The sequence below is a fragment of the Bos grunniens genome, chromosome 8 (genome assembly GCF_055505025.1).
Source record: "Bos grunniens cultivar Pamir isolate PY7600 chromosome 8, Bosgru_T2T1.0, whole genome shotgun sequence".
In the NCBI taxonomy this organism is placed as follows: Eukaryota; Metazoa; Chordata; class Mammalia; order Artiodactyla; family Bovidae; genus Bos; species Bos grunniens.
The window spans coordinates 8,416,268-8,438,096 of record NC_141172.1 but is presented as its reverse complement, the minus strand read 5'-3'; the positions used below and the strand labels follow the sequence as shown (position 1 = coordinate 8,438,096).

Below are 21,829 nucleotides of genomic sequence, written 5' to 3'. Positions count from 1 at the left end.
TTAAAATGAGGAACTGTGCCTCCAGCTTTCTTTTTCTTTTTTTTTGGCTATTCAGGATCTTTTGTGCTTCCATACAAATTTTAGAGTTTTTTTCTTCTCTGAAAGTTGCAACTGGAATTTTGAGAGGAATTGCATTGAATCTATAGATGGTGAAATGCTTTTACGATGTGATTAAGTCTAAAATGTGATCCAGGAATAGTGTTGGCTGCAGCCTTCAGCAAGACTAGACGAGTTTGCCTCAGTTCTACACTATCCATCTCCATAATTCAGTGGTACCTTCCTTCAGAATTGTAATTGGTTATTTTTACCGCATTCTAGGGCTTCCCTGGTGGCTCAGTGGTAAAGAATCTGCCTGCGGTGCAGGAGACCCAGGTTCGATCCCTGGGTTGGGAAGATCCCCTGGAGAAGGAAATGGCAACCCACTCCAGTATTCTGGCCTGTAGAATCCCATGGACAGAGGAGCCTGGCGGGCTACAGTCCATGGGGCTGCGAAGACTTGGACGTGGCTGAGTGACTAAACTAGCAGGTTTGAAAGAGTAATGTTATTTGCCCACAGTTGCACAGCGGTGAGTTTGTGAGCACTGAGGTTTTCTGCCTTCACAGTGTGGCATGAGACGGTGAGACGGCACTCAACTTGCCTCATGGCTGTTGGGGAAACACTGGACTTGGGCCCCCTTTCCTCACCAGGCTGCTGGGCTCACGTGAATACGTGATCATACAGCTTTGGAGGTTTCTTCACTCTCATTTCTGTTGATACTTCATTGTACAGGTAAACCTCATTTCATTGTTCTCTGCAGGTACTGCATTTTTTTTTTTTTTAACAAATCGAAGGTTTGTGGTAACCCTGTGTCGAGCAAGCCCATCGGTGCCATGCTTCCAACAGCATTACTTTTAAATTAAGGTCTGTACACTTAAAAAAAATGCTCTTGCACATTTAATAGACTGCAATATCAATGTAACTTTTACATGCACTAGGAAATGAAAAAATTCATGTGATTTGCTTTATTGAGATTTATTGTCGTGGTCTGGAAGCAAACTAACAGTATCTCCAAGGTAAGCCTGTAGTTTGGAAAAGCCAACTTCTGCCTTAATAGGACAACTGTGAGGCCCCAAAGCTTCAAGCCATCCAGGGGTCAAGAAGAGTAGTTTGTTACCTTTACTTAAAAAGGAACGAACAGGGCTGTCTCCTCTTCACCAGCTCTGTGATCCCTGGTGGTCACACATGATGGTACAGTGAGGCAGAAACCACTTGCTGGCGATGGGTTTTGGGAAAGTCACCCTCTGTACCTCAGTTTCCTTGTCCAGCACTTAGATGTTCTCTGTTTTCAGCTACTAAACGGGATAATTTGCTACACGGCAATAGATGCTGTTTTACAGAAAGCAAAGAAGTGAGAAAACCAGGTTCCTTCTCACTGGTTTTAATGGCTTTTCAATTACTATGTCATCACGAGGTTAATCATTAGATTTTATTAGCATTTTTCTAAACATCAGCCTCTGCCCCAGGTTGGTATCAATGGGCTGCGCTTCCGACAGCAGGTCCCACCGTTTTTTCTGGGTCGTCTTCTCACCGGTCTGGTTTGGTATCCAGATACCCAGACTCTAGGCAGTTATTCATACACGCTGTCTCCTAACGCTCTGCAGGGCAGGATCTAGATTTTCTCTGCTCTAACAAATGATTCTTCGTGTCTTCTTGACTGGCTTCTGCCATGAAGTAGGTGGTGATGATAGCCGAAACCTTCATAATTTCCTAATTATTTCCTGCCCAACAGTCTATCAACTAATTTACACTCACAGAGTGTTTGTCTCTCTAGTGACCATCTCTCGAGTAAGACCTTGGAATTGATTCCCTGGGATTACTTAAGCCCTTAACAGAAATCCAGCTTGGACAAACCCAAGCCATTCCTGGGCATGTCACTCACTGTTAGAGGACATTTGATTTCTTTCTATTTTATGCTGCTTTTGCATTTTTCAAGATGTTAAGACTTTAAAAAACCTTACCTTGATTTCTCTCAAATTTTGTTAGGGAGCATGCCTTCATGTGCCGCATATTTACAACTCTCCTAAGCACGAGCTAAATTTTCATAGCCCTGGCATGTCCATCTGTTGCGATGTCCACCTTCCCCCACTGTTTACTGTGGACACACCCGAGGCCCCTCGACTGGAGTGACCTGTACCTTGGGAAGCACAAACCTGTGGAAACATGTCTGTATCCAACCAAGGCTGGCCCAGCTGGAGATGGCAAAAATGAAGTTGTGTTTTCCCTTCTCTAAGGAAGAACTGCTTCCCAGGGACAGGGCCATGTCAGAGAGAGAACTGACAGTCAACTCTCTGTAAAATCTGAGCAGGTAGAGTTTTACATGCTACAGTTCTTGGGTCACTCAAGCCTGCTGTGATGCTCTGCTGCTGCCCAGGCTGGAGGACTGACTTCCAACTGAATTTCAACCAGTTTGAAAAGACGGTAAGCATTTGCTTCTGCTGTAGGTCAGTTCTAAGACTTGCGTGCTACTCCCCACCCCCACATCTTAATACAGAGCTGGCATGAGTGTGACAACTGACGCTATCTTAGACTAGATGGAGTCCGGTAAATACCTGTTTCAAACAATTCCATTATTGCAGATGCAGGCGTCTGAGTTTAATGTGCAGGCATGCGGACAATCTGTGGGAAGGGCAGTGACAGGCGAGTGGAGCCTAGTTCAGGCCCTCCCCCAGAAGGCCAAGGTCAGTGTTAGCGGTCTGTGCTGCTGTTTTCCATACAGATACAGCTCAGATCAAGTTAAGCACCCTTTTATACAACTGAAGAAATACATTAATGCACACACCAAACTAAAATTTGCCAAGTTCAGTTCTGTATATTTTCATATCTTTTCATAGATGCTAAGTGAATGCATAAATCCTAGGTTCAAGAGAACACAGCTACTTCTATAAAAAATAAATTTTATTAACAAAATGAGCTCACATTATAAAAGAAAATGAACCTTTGCTAATTTCTTGGCATCGTCTTTCTTACCAGGTACAGCACTGTAGACAACAAAATCAAAGACCAGTTGCTCTGCCTGAGGCCTGTGAAACTGTGACAAACGGGCCACAAGTCATCTTTCACGTTCCTCCCACCACCGACCCGACGCAAAGCTGCTGTGACTCTCACTCCTCCTCAGCCTGTTGCCTTACCTGCCTGGCTACGTAGGCCTGGGAAGGACACACGCCTAAAGTTTAAAGGGAGAGCTCTTTCCTCAAACACTGCTGAGAATCCAGACTGCGAGGTTCTGGCTGTAACTCCTGAGAAGGTATCTCAAAAGCCGCTTCTTTGTTCTTCGAGCCAGAGCCCACCACCACCGAGACCCACCAGCTGCGGGTCTTCCCTTCCTCCGCTGGGGGCTGGCAGCTGCAGTGGAGGACGCAGGGGTCCGGGGATGTGGAGGCGGCACGGGCCTTCCCCTCAGAACTTCTGAAGGAACTTGAGGACCAGGTCCCGCAGGCGGACCCGGAGCACCTCGTCGTCGTCACAGATGATATGGGTCGAGTCTTCCTCAATCTGGATGAGGGTCTCGGCTTCTTGCAGCAGGACGATATGGCCCTTGGCTGTGTCTTCTACCTTGATGTCGCTGAAGCCGTGCTGCACCGAGAGAAAAGGGGCAGGAAGGCATTTTAGCGTCTGAGATGCTCCTTCCCTGGTGGCTCACACGGTAAGTGAGGACTTGGCCTGCAGTACAGGAGACCCGGCGGACTCCAGTTCATGGGATTGCGAAGAGTCGGACATGACTGAGCAACTAACGCTTTCACTTTCCTTTCCAGCGTTGGCTACACTGAACATTCTAGAAACTGGCATTTTGGACTCTCCTCAATACAGTTCTTCAGAGCAGTCCCAGGACCTACTACAGCAATAGAATTCCAGGTGAAGCTCCCAACCATGCAAAAATCTCATACAAAACACAACAGAATTCCTACCACCTGCTTAAGCTTTTGTGTATCATCTGAGGAGCACATCAAGGCACCTGGGTTCAGGAGGCTGGGTGTTCCATCCCAGCCTCTGGGCCACACCTGTAAAAACCCTCCACCCTGTCCCAGGAAGATGCCTTCCTCACCACAGGTACCAGTGACCTTGTGATCTGGCAAGTCCCTGCCAAAGGGGAAGACGAAGCAGTGTATCAAATACTTCTCCAGGGCCCCCTCCCATGCTAACTCAGAATTTCCTTACACATTAGATGTAAAGTTGAGAAAGAAGAAAAGAAGTGGAAAGAAGAATGATTTGCCTGAGAAGGACACAAGATAGGTAATAATCATGACCTAGGGAGGTTCTCCGTCTTTGGCGCAGAAAGGGATGTTCCTCCTGCATGAGATCGGGGCAGAAACTGGAGTGGGAAATAGTCGGGTCCTAGAGATCAACTCCTGGGAAAGCCAGACAGAAGTAAATAAGATCTTTCTGGGAAAGCAAGGTGTTTCAAGTTTTCAAGAAACAAGTGAAGTGTGAGTCCCATCAGTACAGCCGGGGGCGAGACATGGTCAGGAGGAACGCTGGTGTGTGCACAGCACATGGGGTCCCCAAGGGGTGTCCCCACATCTCTAGGGGTCAGGGGAGCCCAACAAAGACAAAGCCTTTAAGATTGGAAAGCACCGAGGTACTGAGTTAGTCTGGACAAAAGGCAGTAACTAACTTAGAAGAAAATCTCTTTTCCTGGAATAGTTTCTAGTGCTAACTGCAGTTCTTCCCGCAAGCAGCAGCATGAAAAATACTATCTTTAGCCAATTGCTTCTCTTTTCTGTCAAGGAGTCTAATTTTGATGCCAAAACAGTGGTCTCTGAAGCCAGAATTACAAAACACTTTCAGGTTAATAAATTCTTTTTCCTCTTACTTGTAGTCATGAAATCTATTCCACCAGCCACCAGGGATGAAGAGTGGGAGGGGTGCTGACCTGGGGGAGGGACCACCATCCTCCACCATGACCGCCTGCTTCTCTCTCCCATCTGGGAGTCACTGGCCCCACTCCCTGAGCGCCAGGGGATCAGGACCCCTCTGCCCACACCACACTGGCATCTCCTCTGAGCCGGCCATGCAAAGGGTCTTCTCATACAAAAGTGGGGCCCTAAGGGGGCAGACCCTTCTTTCCTGGCCGGCCCCCTGCCCGATGTGTCACAGCTGTTTCTCAAGAAAGGCTCCTCTTTGGTCTGGCTCCCACAAGAAGTGGGGCTGGGGCGCAGTCTTGTGGCAGCCTGGTAGTGGGGTAGGGGGAGGAAGGTCAGCTCCCCTCTTAACTCTAAAGCTCCCGCCTGGTTCGGGGACAGCGCACGGACTCCCGGGAGGGACACCAGCGTGGTCAGACGGCGCATGCGCAAGCCCACAGCGCTCACCTTCTCCAGCGTCTGCACGAACTGGTCCACAGGGATGGAGCCACTCAGCAGAGGCTTCAGAACCTTGCAGTCTGGAATGTCGTCACTTGCCCGCTTTCGCTTCTTGCCGCCTGTGGGCTGGGCGGGCCTGGGCGGAGGCTGGGCAGGAGGAAAACAGGGGTCTCGTCAAGAAATCACTTAGGAGCCCCAGGTCGGTGCAGGCCACCCGTGGGACCCTCTTCCTGGGAGGGCCAGGGCCTGGCCCGGTGCCGCTGTGCCCTGTGTTCAGGGCTGTCCAGCTGGATCTCCACACAGTACACACAAGCTAAAGCCAACGAGCCACAGAATCATCACCTCAGCTGGCAAAGACACCTTCCTTTTAGCAAGATCCGTTTTTAATTTTCAGTCGACTCAATTCAGTCGTGTCCGACTCTGTGACCCCCGTGGGCTGTAGCCCCCCAGGCTCCTAAGTAAATTCTTAATAACCCACGTTGGCAGCTGGGCCTGGAGCAGTAGGTACCAGGGCTGAGGACACAGGCTGTGGGGCCAGACTGACCGGTTACAGTCCTTCCGTCGAGAAAACGAAGGGCAGAGCGACTGCCCCTACAGTGGTGATAGTAGAGGACTCTGTGAGGCCTAAATAAGACAATGGCTGGTCAGGACCTGGTCCCGCGCCCAGCACCGTAAGCGGCTGCTACGGGCACACAACCCTGGGGGATGACAGTGGCAGAGCCCAGCCCTGACGGGGGTCCCCACAAGGCTGAAGACGGGGGCCCAAACAGCGGTTCCCAGCCCTTGGCCTGACTGCTTCGGGGCCCCCGAGGGCAGGGGCTGCGTCTGCTGTTGGGTCTACCTTCCCTCCCACCTCATGCCTGCGGGCTCAGGACGGACACCCGATGAGAGTTTGTCTCCTGAGCACCACTGGGGGAGCTGATGCTCTTGGAGCTGTGATGGCTCTAGAATGGTGGGCGGCCCCGTCCCTATGAATAATTGTTTCTCCTCTCTTTTCTCTCTCCAAGGCACGTAGCCAGAGAAATAAGTAGTGCCCTTCCCTTCAGATCTGGTCCCTCAGGAAGTCTGACCTCTACCATCTGCTGGTGTGGGCAGCACTGTCCTGGCAGCTGGCTGGAATGTCGGCACCTTCTCAGGAGGAAGGGTTCCAGTCCCCACAGGCCCTGGAGGTTCCTCTTGCAGCCCAGCCCAGCCTCCCCCGATACCTGAAGAACATGCTTGTTATCTTTCGTGTGCAGCACAGCCGAGACGGTTGCCAAGGAAATGCCAGGCTTAATCTCCATGGGCACCAGCGAGTCTGCAAGCTGGGAGCAAAGACGGGGGTTTCAGTCAGGTTCCCTGTAAACTGGGGGCAGAGGGTGCTGCAGCCGTGCTGCCCAGGGTGAGGGGTTAGGAGGCCACGCTGGGCCACCGTGCCCAGCTCAGGGATGGACGGTGAGAAACCGAAAGTTGTACAATGACAGCAGGAGCCTTTAACGCCCCACTTACATCAGTGAATGGATCACCCAAACAGAAAATCAATACGGAAACACTGGCCTCAAATGATACATTAGCCCAAATGGACTTAATAGAGAGAGAGAACATTCTGTCCACAAACAGCAGAATATACCTTCTACCCAAGTGTACGTGCAACATTCTCCAGGGGAGATCAAACGTGAGGCCACAGTACAAGTCTCAGCAGGTTTTAAGAAGACTGAAATCATATCAAGTATCTTTTCCAACCATATGCTATGAAACTGGAAATCAACTACGTGAAAAGAACTCACACAAGTGCATGGAGGCTAAGCCATGTGCTGCTCTACAGTGAGCCACTGAGGGGATCAAAGAAGAAATGAAAACACCTGGAGACAAATGAAAATGTAAATACAGTGATTCAAAGTCTTTTTAACACATGCTTATATGGTCATTTATGACAAAGGAAGCCAGAATATACAATGGGGAAGACAGTCTCTTCAATAAATGTTACTGGGAAGACTGGACAGCGATATGCAAAGTCTTGTACCACATAAAACAAACTTAAAATGGATTAAAGACTTAAAATATAAGACCTTAAACCATGAAACTCCTGGAACAAAACATAGGCATCTTCAACATGGGTCTTTTATCAATTTTATTTCTGGATGTATCTCCTCAAGTATGGGATTCAAGAGCAAAGATAAATGAGACTGCATCAAAAAAAAAAGCTTTTGCACAATGAAGGATACGGTCAATAGAACAAGAAGGCTGCCTACGGTAAAGGAGAAGGTATTTACAAATGATGCACCAGCTAATCCAGAATTCACAGGGAACTCCTACAACTCCACATACCCACTCTGAAAATGGGCAGAAGACCCGAACAGGCATTTTTCCAAATAAGACATAGAGATGGCCAGTTACTAATCATCAGGCAAGTGGATATCAACACCACAACGAGGTGTCACCTCATACCTGTCAGAATGGTGGTTGTCAAAAAGACAGCAAATAACTGGTGGTGAGAATATAGAGACAGGAGAACGCGGGGGCACTGTTGGTGGGGTGGCAGATTGGTGGAGGTGCTATGGAAACAGTATGGCGGTTCCTCAAAAAATTAAAAACAGAACTACCAGATGACCAGCAAGTCCACTCCTGGGCATTTACGCCAAGGAAACAAAACACTAATTTGAAAAGATGCATGCACCCCTGTGTTCAGGGTAGCATTATTTACTATAGCTAACTAAGATATGGAAGCCACCTAAGTGTCTTCTGATGGATGAATGAAGAAGATGTGACACACACACACACACACACACACGGGATATTAGTCATAAAGAAACAATGAAATTTTGCTGTGACAACATGGATAGACCCAGAGGGTATTATGACAAGTGAAACCTAAAAAGCAAAACAAATGAACAAACATAAACAAACTCAGTTACGGAGAACAAATAGGTGGTTGCCAGAAGGGAGGCAATGACCAATTTCTCAAATAGGTGACCGAGACTGATTCAAGGGGATGAAATGTACATTATGGGAAATGCAGTCCATAATATTGTACCATTATGGTAACAGACTTAGTGTGGTGATCATTTTGTAATGTAGAGATACACTGAATCACCATGTTATTATGCACCAGGTACTAACATGGAGGAAGGCAGGTCAATTGTACTTCAACTTAAAAAAAAGGGCGGGTGGGTGGGGGCTTCCCTGGTGGCTCAGAGGTAAGGATTCCACCTGCCAGTGCAGGACGCACGGGTCCAGTCCCTGATCTGGGAAGATGCCATATGCTACAGAGCGGTTGGGCCTGTGCACAGCTATGGCGCCTGCGCTCCAGAGCCCAGTGCCGCAACTACCAGGCTCACGTGCCCTAGAGGCCACGCTCCGCAACAGGAGAAGCCACTGCAACGGGAGAGCGGCACGCTGCAGCTAGAGAGGAGCCCGTGCAGCAAGACCCAGCACAGCCAAAAATAATATTTTAAAAAGAGAAAAGAATGTAACAGTGTGAAATGTTCCCACTGAGAGATCCGTGCGCTCTAGGCCACGCCGATTCACAAATACCGTTTGCCTTCTGACGCTGCGCTGACAAAGGTCAGGCTGCCGGGCAGACCTGTAAAGCCAAAGACCTGTCCTGGGGCGGTTCACAGACTGCAGTGTGGGAGCCGAGCAGGCGGGGGACTCTCCCTGGGCGGCCCCAGGAATAAATTCATCTCCAAGGAGACTCTGAAGTGGCAGCTCAGCCACAGGGAAATCTATCCGGAGCCCACAGACGACTCAGTGAAGACATCTCTGGGAAGGAGGGCGCATTCACTGGCCACCCCAGAAACAGAGGTTTTCTCTTAATGGAGGCCCCTGAGGGCTGATGACAGGGCTTCCGCTTTGCACATGCAGGGAGAGAGAAGGAGGGTCTACCAGGGAGCTGATCTGGGGGAGAGATGAGCATCCACTAGCTGTAGCAAAACCGAAAGAACCGTGACAGACTTTTAACTCCTTCCTCTCACCTGTACTTCCCAGGCAAAACCAAATGATACTTCTAGTTCTCTCTCTACATCCCACACACAAAGATTTATGTTAAAGCATGTTTCTAAAAGTATTATTTGCAATTTGAAAATGCAGAAATAATAAATATCCACCAATACAGGAACAGTGAAATGATGAGACATTCACGATAGACCATCTTGAATGACACAATATACTTACCTTTACATGACAAAGGGATTATATGATACATGATTCAAACACACCCACAACACGGTGAACAGACAAGGCAAATACACAAAAATTGGAATAGTAATTATGTTTGGTATTCAAACTAGGATTGACTTTTTTTTTTTTTGTCTGTATCCTTTTCCTCCTTATTTCCCAAGTTTTCTAGAATGAACAAGCACACTTTTATGGAAAAATGAATCTTATGACAGGGTCATACAAATCAAGGCCTGAGAAGGCCAAGGGGCCTTAAAAACAAAAGGAGGCTGTCCAGAGCGCTGGTTCTCAGGTGAGGAGCAGGGATCCCACCTGGGCTCCGGAGACCCAATTCTGCCTTCCTTTTGCCTTTCACACTGGAAACTGACACCTGGTCTCTGACACCAGTGGTTCTCCAATTTTAGCGGGCATCAGGCCCACGAGGAGGCTGGCAGAGACCCAGAGGCTGGGCCTCACCTGGAGTCTCTGCCTCAGCAGGACTGAGGTGGGGCTGCAGAAACCTGCATTTCCAACAGGTTCTCAAGGCTGCTGCTGCTGGCGACAGTGGCCCCGCGTACCCCGCTGCGATCCCCACGGGAAGGCGTGCGCCACGTGCCCCAGCACCGCCACGGCCCAGATCAGCTGGGGGCTCTACACTCACTGGGATTAAAGGACAAAATCTTCACAGAATAAAATCTTTACGTTCTACTAAAATGCATGCAAATGATGATCATGCAGGGATGTAAACTTTCCTTACTTTTTGGTCACTTTCATGTCCTCCATCTACTGCTGAACTCAGTGAGACCTGAGCCTCACTGGCAAATGAGGTCCAGGAAGGACGAGACAGCCACAAGCCTAAGGTGGCTAATGACAGAGCTGACAACAGCATTATTTGTTCTCCAGGCTCCGACCCCCTGGGTGACACACTGAACTTTAATATAAGCGGCACTCCAGCAGGCCTGGTGTTGACATCTGTTACTTCATTACTGGAAACAGGAGGAAGGGGACTTCCCTGGTGGTCCGGCAGCTGAAGCTTCGCACTCCCAGTGCAGAGAGCCCAGGTTGGATCCCTAAACAGGGAACTAGATCCCAAATGCTGCAACTCAGAGTTCACGAAGGGCTGGAAGTTCTGGATGTTCACTAAGGGCTAGCTCACTTTTGCTGCAGCCAAAGAGGCAGCTGAAAAGCTCAGCCCGCTTCCCGCTTACCTGCTAAGGGTCTGTGTACCTTGGTTCATCCATGTGTGACACAAACTGCAAAGAAAGCCACCCCAGGACAGTCTTCCAGACTCAAGCGGAAACCTGGGGAAGCCCCGGGAAGCCCAACGCTCACCTCCGGCATGATTTCGATCTTCTCGTACCGACGCTTGAAGGGCAGGGCGAGGACCTCGGCACGCCGATAGGACATGGCGGGCGGCTGGCAGTCCACCATGAGGTCCATGCGGTGGGACTGCGCCGGGGGTGGCTGGGTGTACTGCTCGGGACAGACCACGTGGAGGGGCTGAGGATCGAGAGGGAGGGGTTGGGGGAAGGAGGGCGTGAGGCGGCAGCAGGCCCAGTCCTGACCTCACCCTCCCCAGACGCCACCCAGGCTCACCACAGGGCGGTGCTGAGCTCCCATCCTCTCAAACCCAAGTCACCAGTGACCACAGTGTTGGGGGGGAAGCACGGAAGTTTCAAGGAAAGCCATGGTGATGAGCAAGGGATTTACTGCCTTTGTTTCGTGCATTTGTTTTCTCCCTCTATTTAAGCCACTCTGAGGGTGACATCCAAGGGCCCATTCTCAAAGGGTCTCCAGTCCCTGGAGGGCAGCCTCTCTGTCCCTCAGCAGCACTGACTGGCACCCCGACTCGCTGGCGAAGAAGAGCTGTGGCTTTCTGTGCTCGTCTGGGTCTCCGGTCTGGACCTGTAGGCCCCCAGGTCCTAGGCAGTGGGCGATGGCCAGGCCGTGTCCTCAGTTGTGGAGGACACACCACGTCAGAGTTTTTTGGTTTTTGTTTTTATAAATGTCTTCTTTTATTATCTTGGGAGAAAAATAATTAGGAAGCCAGTGTTTACTTCGGCCAAATACCACCCAACTGGACACAAGTGGTCCTTGTCAAAAATAATACACTGCTTAGGCTTGCTTTTCCTTCCACTTTTGATTTTTTTTTTTTAGAGGAGAAACCTCTTTCAGGGTGGAAAGCCCACTAGTCTGGAACCTGGAGGGTACTGGGCCGAGCATGCTGGGGGGCGGGGGTGAGGACATTAGCCCTCATCTGCAGAGCAAAGTGCACAGACGCGGGAGCAAGTGGCACAGTGGGCCCCCACTGCCCCGCCCCTGTACCTGCACTTCTTTGAGCAGCTTCGACACCTGGATGAAATTTAGTCGTGTATCAATGGGGCAGTAGATGCACTTCATGGCCAAGGGCTGGTAGGGAGCCAGTGCTTCCAGGTACGAGAAGTCGGGTTCTAAGGGGAACGCAAGAAAGGAAATTCAAAATGAAGGCGCCGGGGGCTTCCTTGGCGGTTCAGTGGCTAAGACTCCGCGCTCCCAATGCAGGGTGTCTGGGTTTGATCCCTGGTCAGGGAACTGGATCCCCCGGGTCGTAACTAAGACCTGGTGCAGCCAAGAAAGTAAGTGTTAAAAATGAAAGCAACAGACGTGCGGCCATGTGAGGAAGCGGCTGGCATGGCCAAGGCCCAGCAGATGGACAGCAAGACAGCAAAGGCCCTGCGGGTACAGGAGACAGAGTCCTGACTGGGGGGAGAGGAGTGATCGCTGGGCAGAGAGGGAGAGGCTGGACCAAGCGCTGCAGGCCAGACGTGGAACTGCAGGCAGGAGTGTGAACTCGAGGTTTTCAACACTGACAGAGAGAGATGAGACGATGAAGGGATACCTAAGTAAATGAGGGAGAGAATAAAGCTCTTCTTTGCAACAAGATGCCAACTAACAAATGTAGAAGAAACCATGAAATCGGGAAAAAAAAAAAAAAAAAAGTCATGCGTTGGCAGCCATCGCAGGAATAATTTATTCAGACCAGAATCATCAATAGATGCTGGAAAAATTAGATAAACCTCTGGGGAGGACCAGATGAATAGACAGCCTCAAAGTGTCCCCCAAGAGATACTGATTAATACAAAAGTGGTGACTTCACATTGGAGAAGTCCGGCCCAGGCCACTCAAAGCAAGAGCTCAAAGATCACCCCCACGCAAGAGACAAATCCCACGCCTCCTACTCGACAGGATGCAAAGAAGAGAAGGATCGTGACCTGCGTCAACAAGACGCCTGTGCTGAGGCTGCTGGCCCATCCGTAGTGCCTGTCCAGCGCCCAGGAACCGTCCTTGCCTCACTGGCCGGCCTGTTCTCTGCGGAGCCCCACTGGAGCTGGCCTGCCAAGGACTGCTTACTCTAACTGAGAAAGCTGCCCACCTCGGGCCAAAAGCATTGGCTTAGTCCTGGCATGAAAAATGACCTGTAGGTTCCTGACACAGCCTGTGCCCCGTGAGGACACCACTTCCCATACGTAGCCCCCGGCTTCCACGCACCGCTCCTTACCCCGGGGAACTCTGGAGAAGGCACAGAGTTTCCAGGTTTCTAAATGCTCACTCTTCCGGTGGATCCTGTCTACCCAAGAAGAACCCAGAAACCCCCAAAGCAGCCTGACCTGCCTGGGGGATGACCATCTCTCTCTGATGGATACTGAGTATCCACTGTATGGATACAATTCCCAGGGGTCACACAACCAGGAAAAGTGTCCCAGAACCTAGCAGACACTGTAAATGATACAGCTTGTGCTCTGGAAGTGCAGCACACCAGTTTAAATATAAATTCCTGACCCAGACAAATGCTGGGTGACACACGTACGGACAGTCATGTAGCCCTTGCTTTCTTTTCAGCTGGCTGAAGGGAAGTTTCTGGTCTCGTGACACTTCTTCTGCGCCTTGTCCTACTGTGCCCACTGTCACATCAGAGCCAACATCCCTCAGAAAGAACAGGAGCTCCCTCTTAGTCCTACTGCTGATAGCCTTCTCCGGATGACTTCCTGTTTAGCCGAACCTGGCAATCAATGGTGAGGCTCTGGGCGGTGTGAACCTTACAGCCTGGCTTCCTCTGCCTGTGGCTAACAGGGGGCCTGGACGGAGCACAGCTGCCCCTACCAGCTGCTCCTCTGAGTGCTTCCGTCACTCGAGGCCAGGCCACGTCCTCCCGCTGCACACAAACCATCCCACACGATGCCGATGTCACAAAAGGCTGCTCGGTGACCACCATGGATCAAGACCGAAACAAGGCCCTCTGTAGTCATGCCTGAACGCAAGACCACAACCCTGTCCAAACCTCAAAACAAGCAAATGCCACCCTGTCCTGGCTCTGTTCTTCTAACCCTCTAGACAAGAATCAAGATGTCCAACCAGAGAACTACTTCCGGTCCTGATGACACCAAGCTGGAGCAATGAGCCCATCTCCAAGATCACCCCAGCCAAGGCCCAACCTGTAAGTTCTTTTGACCATGTCCTGTGAAGCCTCCCGCCTCCCCCTGGCAGTCTCCCCAACTCACTGCAGAGTCAGCACCCAAGTCTGTTTGATTACTGGGATGTTCCTGGTGGTCTCTGGCTGGCCCCACTGCTGAGCACAGGGAAGGGGCCACCTGGCCCCAAGGCTTTGGGCATAACTAGACTCCTCCACCACTCATGTCTTAAAAGTCATTAGAAAACTCCCAGAAGGCAACCGGTCCTTTCTCCCCAGGCTTTTGGGCCAGGCCTTGTAAGAACTCCTTCCTTATAACATTTCACTAAAAGCACAGAGCTGCCCGAGGAGGAGCCACCCACAGTCCCATCTTACAGAGGCGAGTAACCTGGCTGAGGTTACAGTAACTCCGCCTAGATTTCATATCAAGGCTCTTTACTTCAATGCCTATGAGAGTTTCAAATCCCAAGACTATCTGAAGACCCTGATTGATAAGATAATGATTAAGTAAAACCCCAAGCCAGAGCAAACTATAACCTAAGGAGAAAGATCCATCTCAGTCAGTAATTCCTTAAGGGTGAAGTGAGACTGATCACTGGAATTCCTGCAGTTTTTGAATAGCTTACAAAATCCTGTCAACAGCAGTTCTAGACCAGAAACCTGTCTCGGGGACAAAATCTACAAAAACAGCTATGAAAGCCCTGTCCAGTGCAGTCACCTAATGGGACACTTTGTTTGTTCTTCTCCTCCGCCTGCTGGTGATTTATCCTTTCGTATTTACAACAGAATACTGATCTAAAGGATTGTTGCTTTTGAACTGTGGTGTTGGAGAAGACTCTTGAGAGTCCCTTGAACAGCAAGGAGATCCAACCAGTCGATCCTAAAGGAAATCAATCCTGAATATTCATTGGAAGGACTGATGCTAAAGCTGAAGCTCTAATACTTTGGCCTCCGGATGCAAAGAACTGACTCACTGGAAAAGATTCTGATGATGAGAAAGATTGAAGGCAGGAGGAGAAGTGGGTGACAAAGGATGAGATGGTTGGATGGCATCACTGACTCAACAGACATGAGTCTGAGCAAGCTCTGGAAGATGGTGAAGGACAGGGAAGCCTGGTGTGCTGTAGTCCACGAGGTCACAAAGAGTCGGACACAACAACAACAACAGTATCATATTTACACCTTACTGTCAATTCTTCCTGGGGTCTCTACGTGGTAGGTAACATCCTACAGGTATTCAGGGATGGTCCCAGTGGGAAGCACAGGGTTTTGTTTGCTGGTTGATTCACCTGTGAAGATGACCGTGTTGAGACTCGACTTTCCCCAGAGCTCCATGAAATGGACCACGTCCCCGAACCGGAGGGAAGGGTGTCCAGTGAAGACCACGCACGGCTGCCTGAAGTCGTTGCTGAAGTCTCCATGGATGCTGGGGTAGTGCTTCAGCTTGTTGGTCTGAATGAGCTAGAGCACGTGTCAAAAGCACAGGAAGAGATGTTAGCCTGCCCATGAAGGAAGGACTGCTGCATGTCAGAGTGAGTGGAGAACATTAAAAATACAAGATAAGGATACAGGTTTTTAACCTACAGTGTGACCTTCTCCAACGATGGGTCTTTGGGTAACACTGGTCTATATGTGTGTTAGTCATTCAGTCGTGTCCGACTCTTTGCGTCCTCATGGACTGTGGCCCGCAAGGTTCCTCTGTGCATGGAATTCTCCAGGCAAGAATGTTGGAGTGAGTAGCCACTCCCTTCTCCAAGGGATCTTCCTGACCCAGGGATCAAACCTGGGTCTCCTGCATTGCAGGCAGATTCTCTACCATCTGAACCACCAGGGAAGCTCTACAAGTGTCATACTTATTGGAAACTTTCATTCAGGCTGTTCTGGCTGGATTCCGTCTAACCCTTCCTTTATAGCTTCCTGACACTCTGAGCCCCAGGCCCAGAAGTCCCCCAGAAGTCTTTGAAGTACAAGTAACTTTCCCAAACTCTGAGCATCACTGAGTTCTGTCAACAACTAACACCTCACACAGTAACCTCGTTTACCAGCACAGGACCACCGCTTGGGAAGGTGGAGCTGTGTTACGTCACCGTGGGGTCTGAAGCACAAGGACCAAGGCTTTCAGAAACGTGCGCGGGAGGCGTGACGTCCTCCCGACAGAGAGCTGCGGTGAGGAACAGGCCACGCACGGTTTCAAACCTGTCTCAAAAAGTGGATGTTCTGAACCATAAAGGTCCTCTTTTCAGTACAACCCCTGGAAATACTCTCCTGCCAATCAGGCCTGACCCAAGACAACACCATATACAGTGAGCACCACAGATGGCCTCTTGTGACACGGCTCAGAAGTCCTTCATGCTGCCCCAGCCCCACTGCTTCACTCTGGCACCAACAAGTCAGATGACAAACACCCACACTTCAGAGACCCTCAGTATCAACTAGTATTGCCTTTGAGAGGCTTAGTGGTAAAGAATCTGCCTGCAATGCAGAAGACCTGGGTTTGATCCCTGGGTCAGGACAATCCCCCGGAGAATGGAATGGCAACCCACTCCAGTATTCTTGCCTGAAAAATCTCATGGACAGAGGAACCTGGCGGGCTACAGTCCATGAAGTCTCAAAGACTCAGACATGACTTAGTGACTAAAGGACAACAACAACATTGCCCTGAGATGCTGTCTGATGGATAAAGAATTGGTGTGAGACATTTCTCGATCCTGTAGTCATTCCTAATGCATACGAGGGGAGCCCGCAACAACTCCAAGCCCACCTGTTGCCATCCCAACAGTGAGGATGAGGCAAGAATGGGGCCATTCCCAAAGGGAAACTCAACTTTCTTTACTCTGAAAGACTTAACCTTTAATTCTAAGAGACTGCTTTCATTAGCAAGACCACCCTGGAGGTCTTAATCAGGGCTCACATGCCTGGCTGGGATACGAATAGTAAACATGGAAAACTCATTGCATTCTTACTTCCTGGTTACATACTAATAAAACTGACATTTTTTATAACCTATGTGGCCCAAAGCATTACTCACCCCAGTTAAATAGATACATGGCTGACTAAAGGACCAGTTCTCTTGTACCCACACATGTCGAAGAGATGACTGGGAATCTAAGAAGAGCAGTAGGTCTTTGCACATAAGTCACTTTTTAGGCGCTCTGATTTTTTCCCCCATTATATCTACTTTTCCAGCTGACTTACTACCTTTTTGACAATCCAGAATTATCTCTGTGCTGTTTTAAGGTCTAAACTACACAGGCAGTGGAGCTGCAGGCAGGAATTCTGTAAAGCAGTTTTTCATCAGTACTAAAGGCAGAAGTGTATTTTCTCATGGACACTGGTCACGTGACACTGGCTATCAATTCCATCACGCCCTAATATCAATAAGTACGTATTAGGAACCCTGATTGTGCAACTTGGGTCTTTTCCCATCCCTAGCTGTGAGTGGGACAAAGGTCATTCGTGACAAACTTGTGGGTAAGAACACGGTAATACCCTTGGAGATCAAGTTCTAAGGAAAGGCTAACTGTTACTAGGGAAGAGGCAGGTACACTTTCAGTGTAAAGCCACCACCGAGCATGTTCTGCCACACTTAATGTTCTGACACGATTAGATTTCTACCCTGAGTTTCACTGTAGTAATGACAAAGTTTGCAAAAGCCTTGGCGGCTGTTAAGACAGTATGAGGGGGCCTTCCTGGTGGCTCAGTGGTAAAGAATCCGCCTGTCAGTGCAGGCGACATGGGTTCTATCCCGGATCCGGGAAGATCCCACATGCCACGGGACAACTGAGCCCGTGCGCCACAACTACTGAGCCTGAGCTCTAGAGCGTGGGAGCCGCAACTGCTGAAGCTCCTGCACCATAGAGCCTGTGCTCTGCAGTAAGAGAAGCCACCGCAAGGAGAAGCCGGAGCCTGCAATGAGAGAGTAGCTCCCGCTCTCCGCAGCTAGAGTGAAGCCCGTGCAGCAGCAAAGACCTAGCACTGCCCTCCCAACCCCTCAAAAGACAGTATGAGGGCTGCATGGGACTTCCCTAGAGGCTCAGTTAAGACTCTGCCTTCCAAGGAGGGGGCGCAGGTTCAATCCCTGGCTGGGGAACCAAGATCCCAGGTGCCACATGGTGCAGCCAAGAGAATTAAAAACAGAAACAGACAGTATGAGGACTGCAAGTAACTTGCTCAAAACCTTCCACTTGACGTCTTAGTTAATGAAAGACCCCTCCTTGGGAGTAGGAAAACAGTAATAAGATTTAAAATAATTAGCAGGACATTTGTTGCAATTTACTCAAGTCAAATAGTTAATTGCATAATATGTCAGTCAGTGAAATCCCTATACATAAGTACCTGCACAGATGTACCTAACTGGATGGCATTTTTACAAAACGAAAACATCCGTGTTCCCATTCGCACATCAAGAAACAGCATCACCGGCTCCTCAGAAACGCCCCTTGTCCGCTTTCCAGGCCCTGCCCGCCCCCACGGCTGTCTCTGTGATGACCACTCTCCTGACTTCTAATATCAAAGGTGAGCTTTCTGTATGTGTGAAAGTGTTAGTTGCTCAGTCATGTCCGACCCTTTTGTGAACCCATGGACTGTAGCCTGCCAGGCTCCTCTGTCCATGGGATTCTCCAGGCAAGAATACAGAAGTGGGTTGCCATTCCCTTCTCCAGGGATCTTCCTGACCCAGGGATTGAACTCGGGTCTCCTGCACTGCAGGCGGATTCTTTACCACCTGAGCCACCACGGAAGCCAAGAACACTACAAGACGTTCATATGATGTGCTATGAAATATTAGGCAGCAGCAATAACAGTGAGGCACACAGAGAAAGGTTCATCATTTACTGTTTGGTGAAAAACAAAAGTAGTCACGAAACTGGGCACACACAGCTGTATAAAAACACGACTGGTTCTGTGAAGAAGGGGGAATTTTTCTGTTTTTTAAATTGAAATGTTGTCATTTTCATCATTAAATATTTACACCAAGGACATAAGCTATGTTTAGTATCTTATACTAAAAAACATAACTTAGTTGCTCAGTCGTATGTCTCTTTGCAACGCCAAGGACTGTAGCCCACCAGGCTCCTCTGTCCATGGGATCCTCCAGGCAAGAATACTGGAGTGGGTTGCCATTTCCTTCTCCAGGGGATCTTCCTGACTCAGGGATTGAACCCATGTCTCTGGCGTCTCCTGCACTAACAGGTGGGTTCTTTACCACTAGCGCCACCTGGGAAGCCCTTATACTAAGACACAACCAACTCGTAGGAAGACTTTGACAATAAGTAAATCTATTTTGCAAAAAGGCAGTAGTAGATACTAGAATAAAATTCCTCACCCAGTCAATGCAACAGAAGTAGACTATGAACTGAGCAACATACTGGAAATGTAAGGTGTTAATAAGAAGAGAAAGTAACACATCTTCAGTTAGCATATTCACGCCACCTTACAAGGCAAACAGAAGGCTGTATCAGTTTATCTCCACATTTCTTAATTCTAATGATCTGCTATTTCCACCCACATACCTTTACCTACATTTCTTACTTGCTCTGACCTAGTGATTCCATTTTCTTACCTCAGCATGAGGAAAAGGCGGTTCTGGGAGGTACACCTTAGTCTGTTTGTTGTGACAAAGCCTTTAAAAACAAAAAAGATGAGCACATTAGGCACGGTACACAGAGGCATTTGCTGCCACCTAGTGGTTAAACAGTGCAAATACATGCTGAGGTTTAAAATTTTCCTGCCAGTGAATCTCACTGTAAATAGCTGGCATTTATAAAGTAATTAGGATGTAAGTCTCTTGTGAGCATATTTTTAACCTTTGAAATTCCTCAATACATTTTTTCCCTTAAAACACAAGCTTCTTATTTTGGAGTAATTTTAGATTTACAGAAAATTTGCAAAGATAGTACAGAGTTCATCATCTCACTGTTTTGTTAAACTAAGACACTGACATCAGCACACTACAGTTACCTAAACTCTAGACTCTACTCAGCTGTCACCAGTTTTTCCACTGATTTTTTTTTCTCCTCTAGGATCCAAGATACTGTATTTCATTTAGTTGTGGTCAGTTTTTTTGGCTGTACCACAAGGCTATAAGGATCTTAATCCCCAGACCGGGGACTGAACCCATGCCTCCTGCAGTGGATGCACGAAGTCCAAACCATGGACCACCAGGGAATTCCAAAGTGACCAATTCTGAGTAGAAAGTAATTTTCTGTTGAGACAGATTTCTATTTGTACATGTACCGGTTCATAAATAGCAGAATTTGGTAAGTCTAACTGGAGAGTAATAAATCTCTCCAGGAACTATCTTAATTCAGAGACACTGACTGTTTTAGGTAGTCTGTTTTTCCCTAGTCAGATGTGACATTTAAGACACGGAGATTTCTGGAAAACAAATATGATAAAAAGTTAATCAAGGTATGTGGTGCTCTGTAGGTCTGACATTTTTAAGTTGGGGGAAAAAACACATGCAGTGATTGTTAGAACCCGCTTCTAAGAACCCTACTAAAGCAGAATTAAAGCATTTCAACATTTCTAACAGATATTACTTTTGATGGAATAATTCAGGACTCTGGGGGTCTAGGTTTAGTCTTAGCTTCATTACACAATCTGTTATCTAATTTTTCCTACCTTTGGTTGAACTCGACTTTAAAAACATCACTTTTTAAAACATCACTTCCACAACTCCTTTGTGGAAGAAGATGTAAAACACAAAAACAAGATACTTTTTGAAGGGTTACTTATTAATAGTGTCTAAACAGACAATAGTAGTGTCTTTATTTCAAACTCAGTAAGAGGGATAAAAGAGCTTGGTTTAAAACTTTAATGTTGAGTGCTGCAAAGGATAATATATCAGTTAGCATCAGTATATAAAAGTATAAAACTAAAATACTTCTGTCAAAAAATAAAAGAGATAAATGCATTTCATGCAAAGATGGGCACAATAAAGGACAGAAATGGTATGCCTAACAGAAGCAGAAGATATAAAGCAGAGGTGGCAAGAATACACAGAAGAACTATACAAAAATGATCTTCATGACCCAGACAACCATGATGGTGTGATCACTCACCTAGAGCCAGACATCCTGGAATGAGAAGTCAAGTAGGCCTTAGGAAGCATCACTACTAACAAAGCTGGGATTCCAACTGAGCTATTTCAAGTCCTAAAAGATGATGCTTTCAAGTGCTGCACTCAATATGCCAGCAAATTTGGAAAACTCAGCAGTGCCCATAGGACTGGAAAAGGTCAGCTTTTATTCCAATTCCAAAGAAAGGCAATGCCAAAGAATGTTCAAACCACCACTTAATTGCACTCATCTCACACGCTAGCAAAGTATTGCTCAAATTTCTCCAAGTCAGATTTCAATAGTACATGAATTGAGAACTTCCAGATGTTCAAGCTGAATTTAGAAAAGGCAGAGGAACCAGAGATCAAATTGTCACCATTTGTTGGATCATCGAAAGAGAAAGAGAATTCCGGAAAAACACCTGCATCTGCTTCACTGACTATGCTAAAGCCTTTGACTGTGTGGATCACAACAAACTGTGGAAAATTCTTCAAGAGATGGGAATACCAGACCACCTTACTTGCCTCCTGAGAAATCTGTATGCAGGTCAGGAAGCAACAGTTAGAACAGGGCATGGAACAACAGACTGTGTCCAAGCTGGGGAAGGAGTATGTCGAGGATGTATATTGTCACCCTGCTTATATAACTTATATGCAGAGTACATGATGAGAAACGCTGGGCTGGATGAAGCACAAGCTGGAATCAAGACTGCCAGGAGAAATATCACTAACCTCAGATATGCAGATGACACTACCTTTATGGCAGAAAGCAAGAAGAACTAAAGAGCCTCTTGATGAAAGTGAAAGAGGAGAGTAAAAAAGCTGACTTAAAACTCAACATTCAAAAAACTAAG

At 48.2% G+C, this 21,829-nt stretch overlaps 1 protein-coding gene, 1 long non-coding RNA gene and 1 other non-coding gene across 6 annotated transcripts in view; 2 read left to right on the top strand and 1 right to left on the bottom strand.

Annotated features, from left to right (window-relative positions):
* Positions 1 to 322: 322 nt before the first annotated feature.
* Positions 323 to 393, top strand: TRNAR-GCG (transfer RNA arginine (anticodon GCG)). Its single transcript has one exon. It is a non-coding gene; the product is annotated as a tRNA-Arg (tRNA).
* LOC147366632 (uncharacterized) lies at positions 328 to 4,849 on the top strand. 2 transcript variants are annotated; one of them, XR_015169417.1, is made up of 4 exons: positions 328 to 901; positions 2,024 to 2,458; positions 3,011 to 3,683; positions 3,793 to 4,849. It is a non-coding gene; the product is annotated as an uncharacterized LOC147366632 (long non-coding RNA). The 2 variants fall into 2 exon arrangements; XR_015169416.1 differs by lacking the exon at positions 328 to 901 and having other exon boundaries at positions 1,810 to 2,458.
* The window catches only part of INTS9 (integrator complex subunit 9), a 126,820-nt gene continuing 107,908 nt past the window's right edge, over positions 2,918 to 21,829 (bottom strand). For 2 of the 3 annotated variants that reach the window (XM_086414772.1, XM_086414773.1), the window contains exons 11-17: positions 19,479 to 19,539; positions 15,208 to 15,379; positions 11,797 to 11,921; positions 10,804 to 10,971; positions 6,543 to 6,641; positions 5,347 to 5,484; positions 2,918 to 3,613 (exon numbers count right to left, since the gene is read on the bottom strand). In XM_086414772.1, coding sequence (XP_086270898.1) covers positions 3,437 to 3,613; positions 5,347 to 5,484; positions 6,543 to 6,641; positions 10,804 to 10,971; positions 11,797 to 11,921; positions 15,208 to 15,379; positions 19,479 to 19,539 — 940 coding nt within the window. In that variant the 3' untranslated portion in view covers positions 2,918 to 3,436. Of the gene's footprint in view, positions 3,614 to 5,346; positions 5,485 to 6,542; positions 6,642 to 7,103; positions 7,179 to 10,803; positions 10,972 to 11,796; positions 11,922 to 15,207; positions 15,380 to 19,478; positions 19,540 to 21,829 lie in introns of all 3 variants that reach the window. The other variant, XR_015169409.1, reaches the window with a different exon arrangement.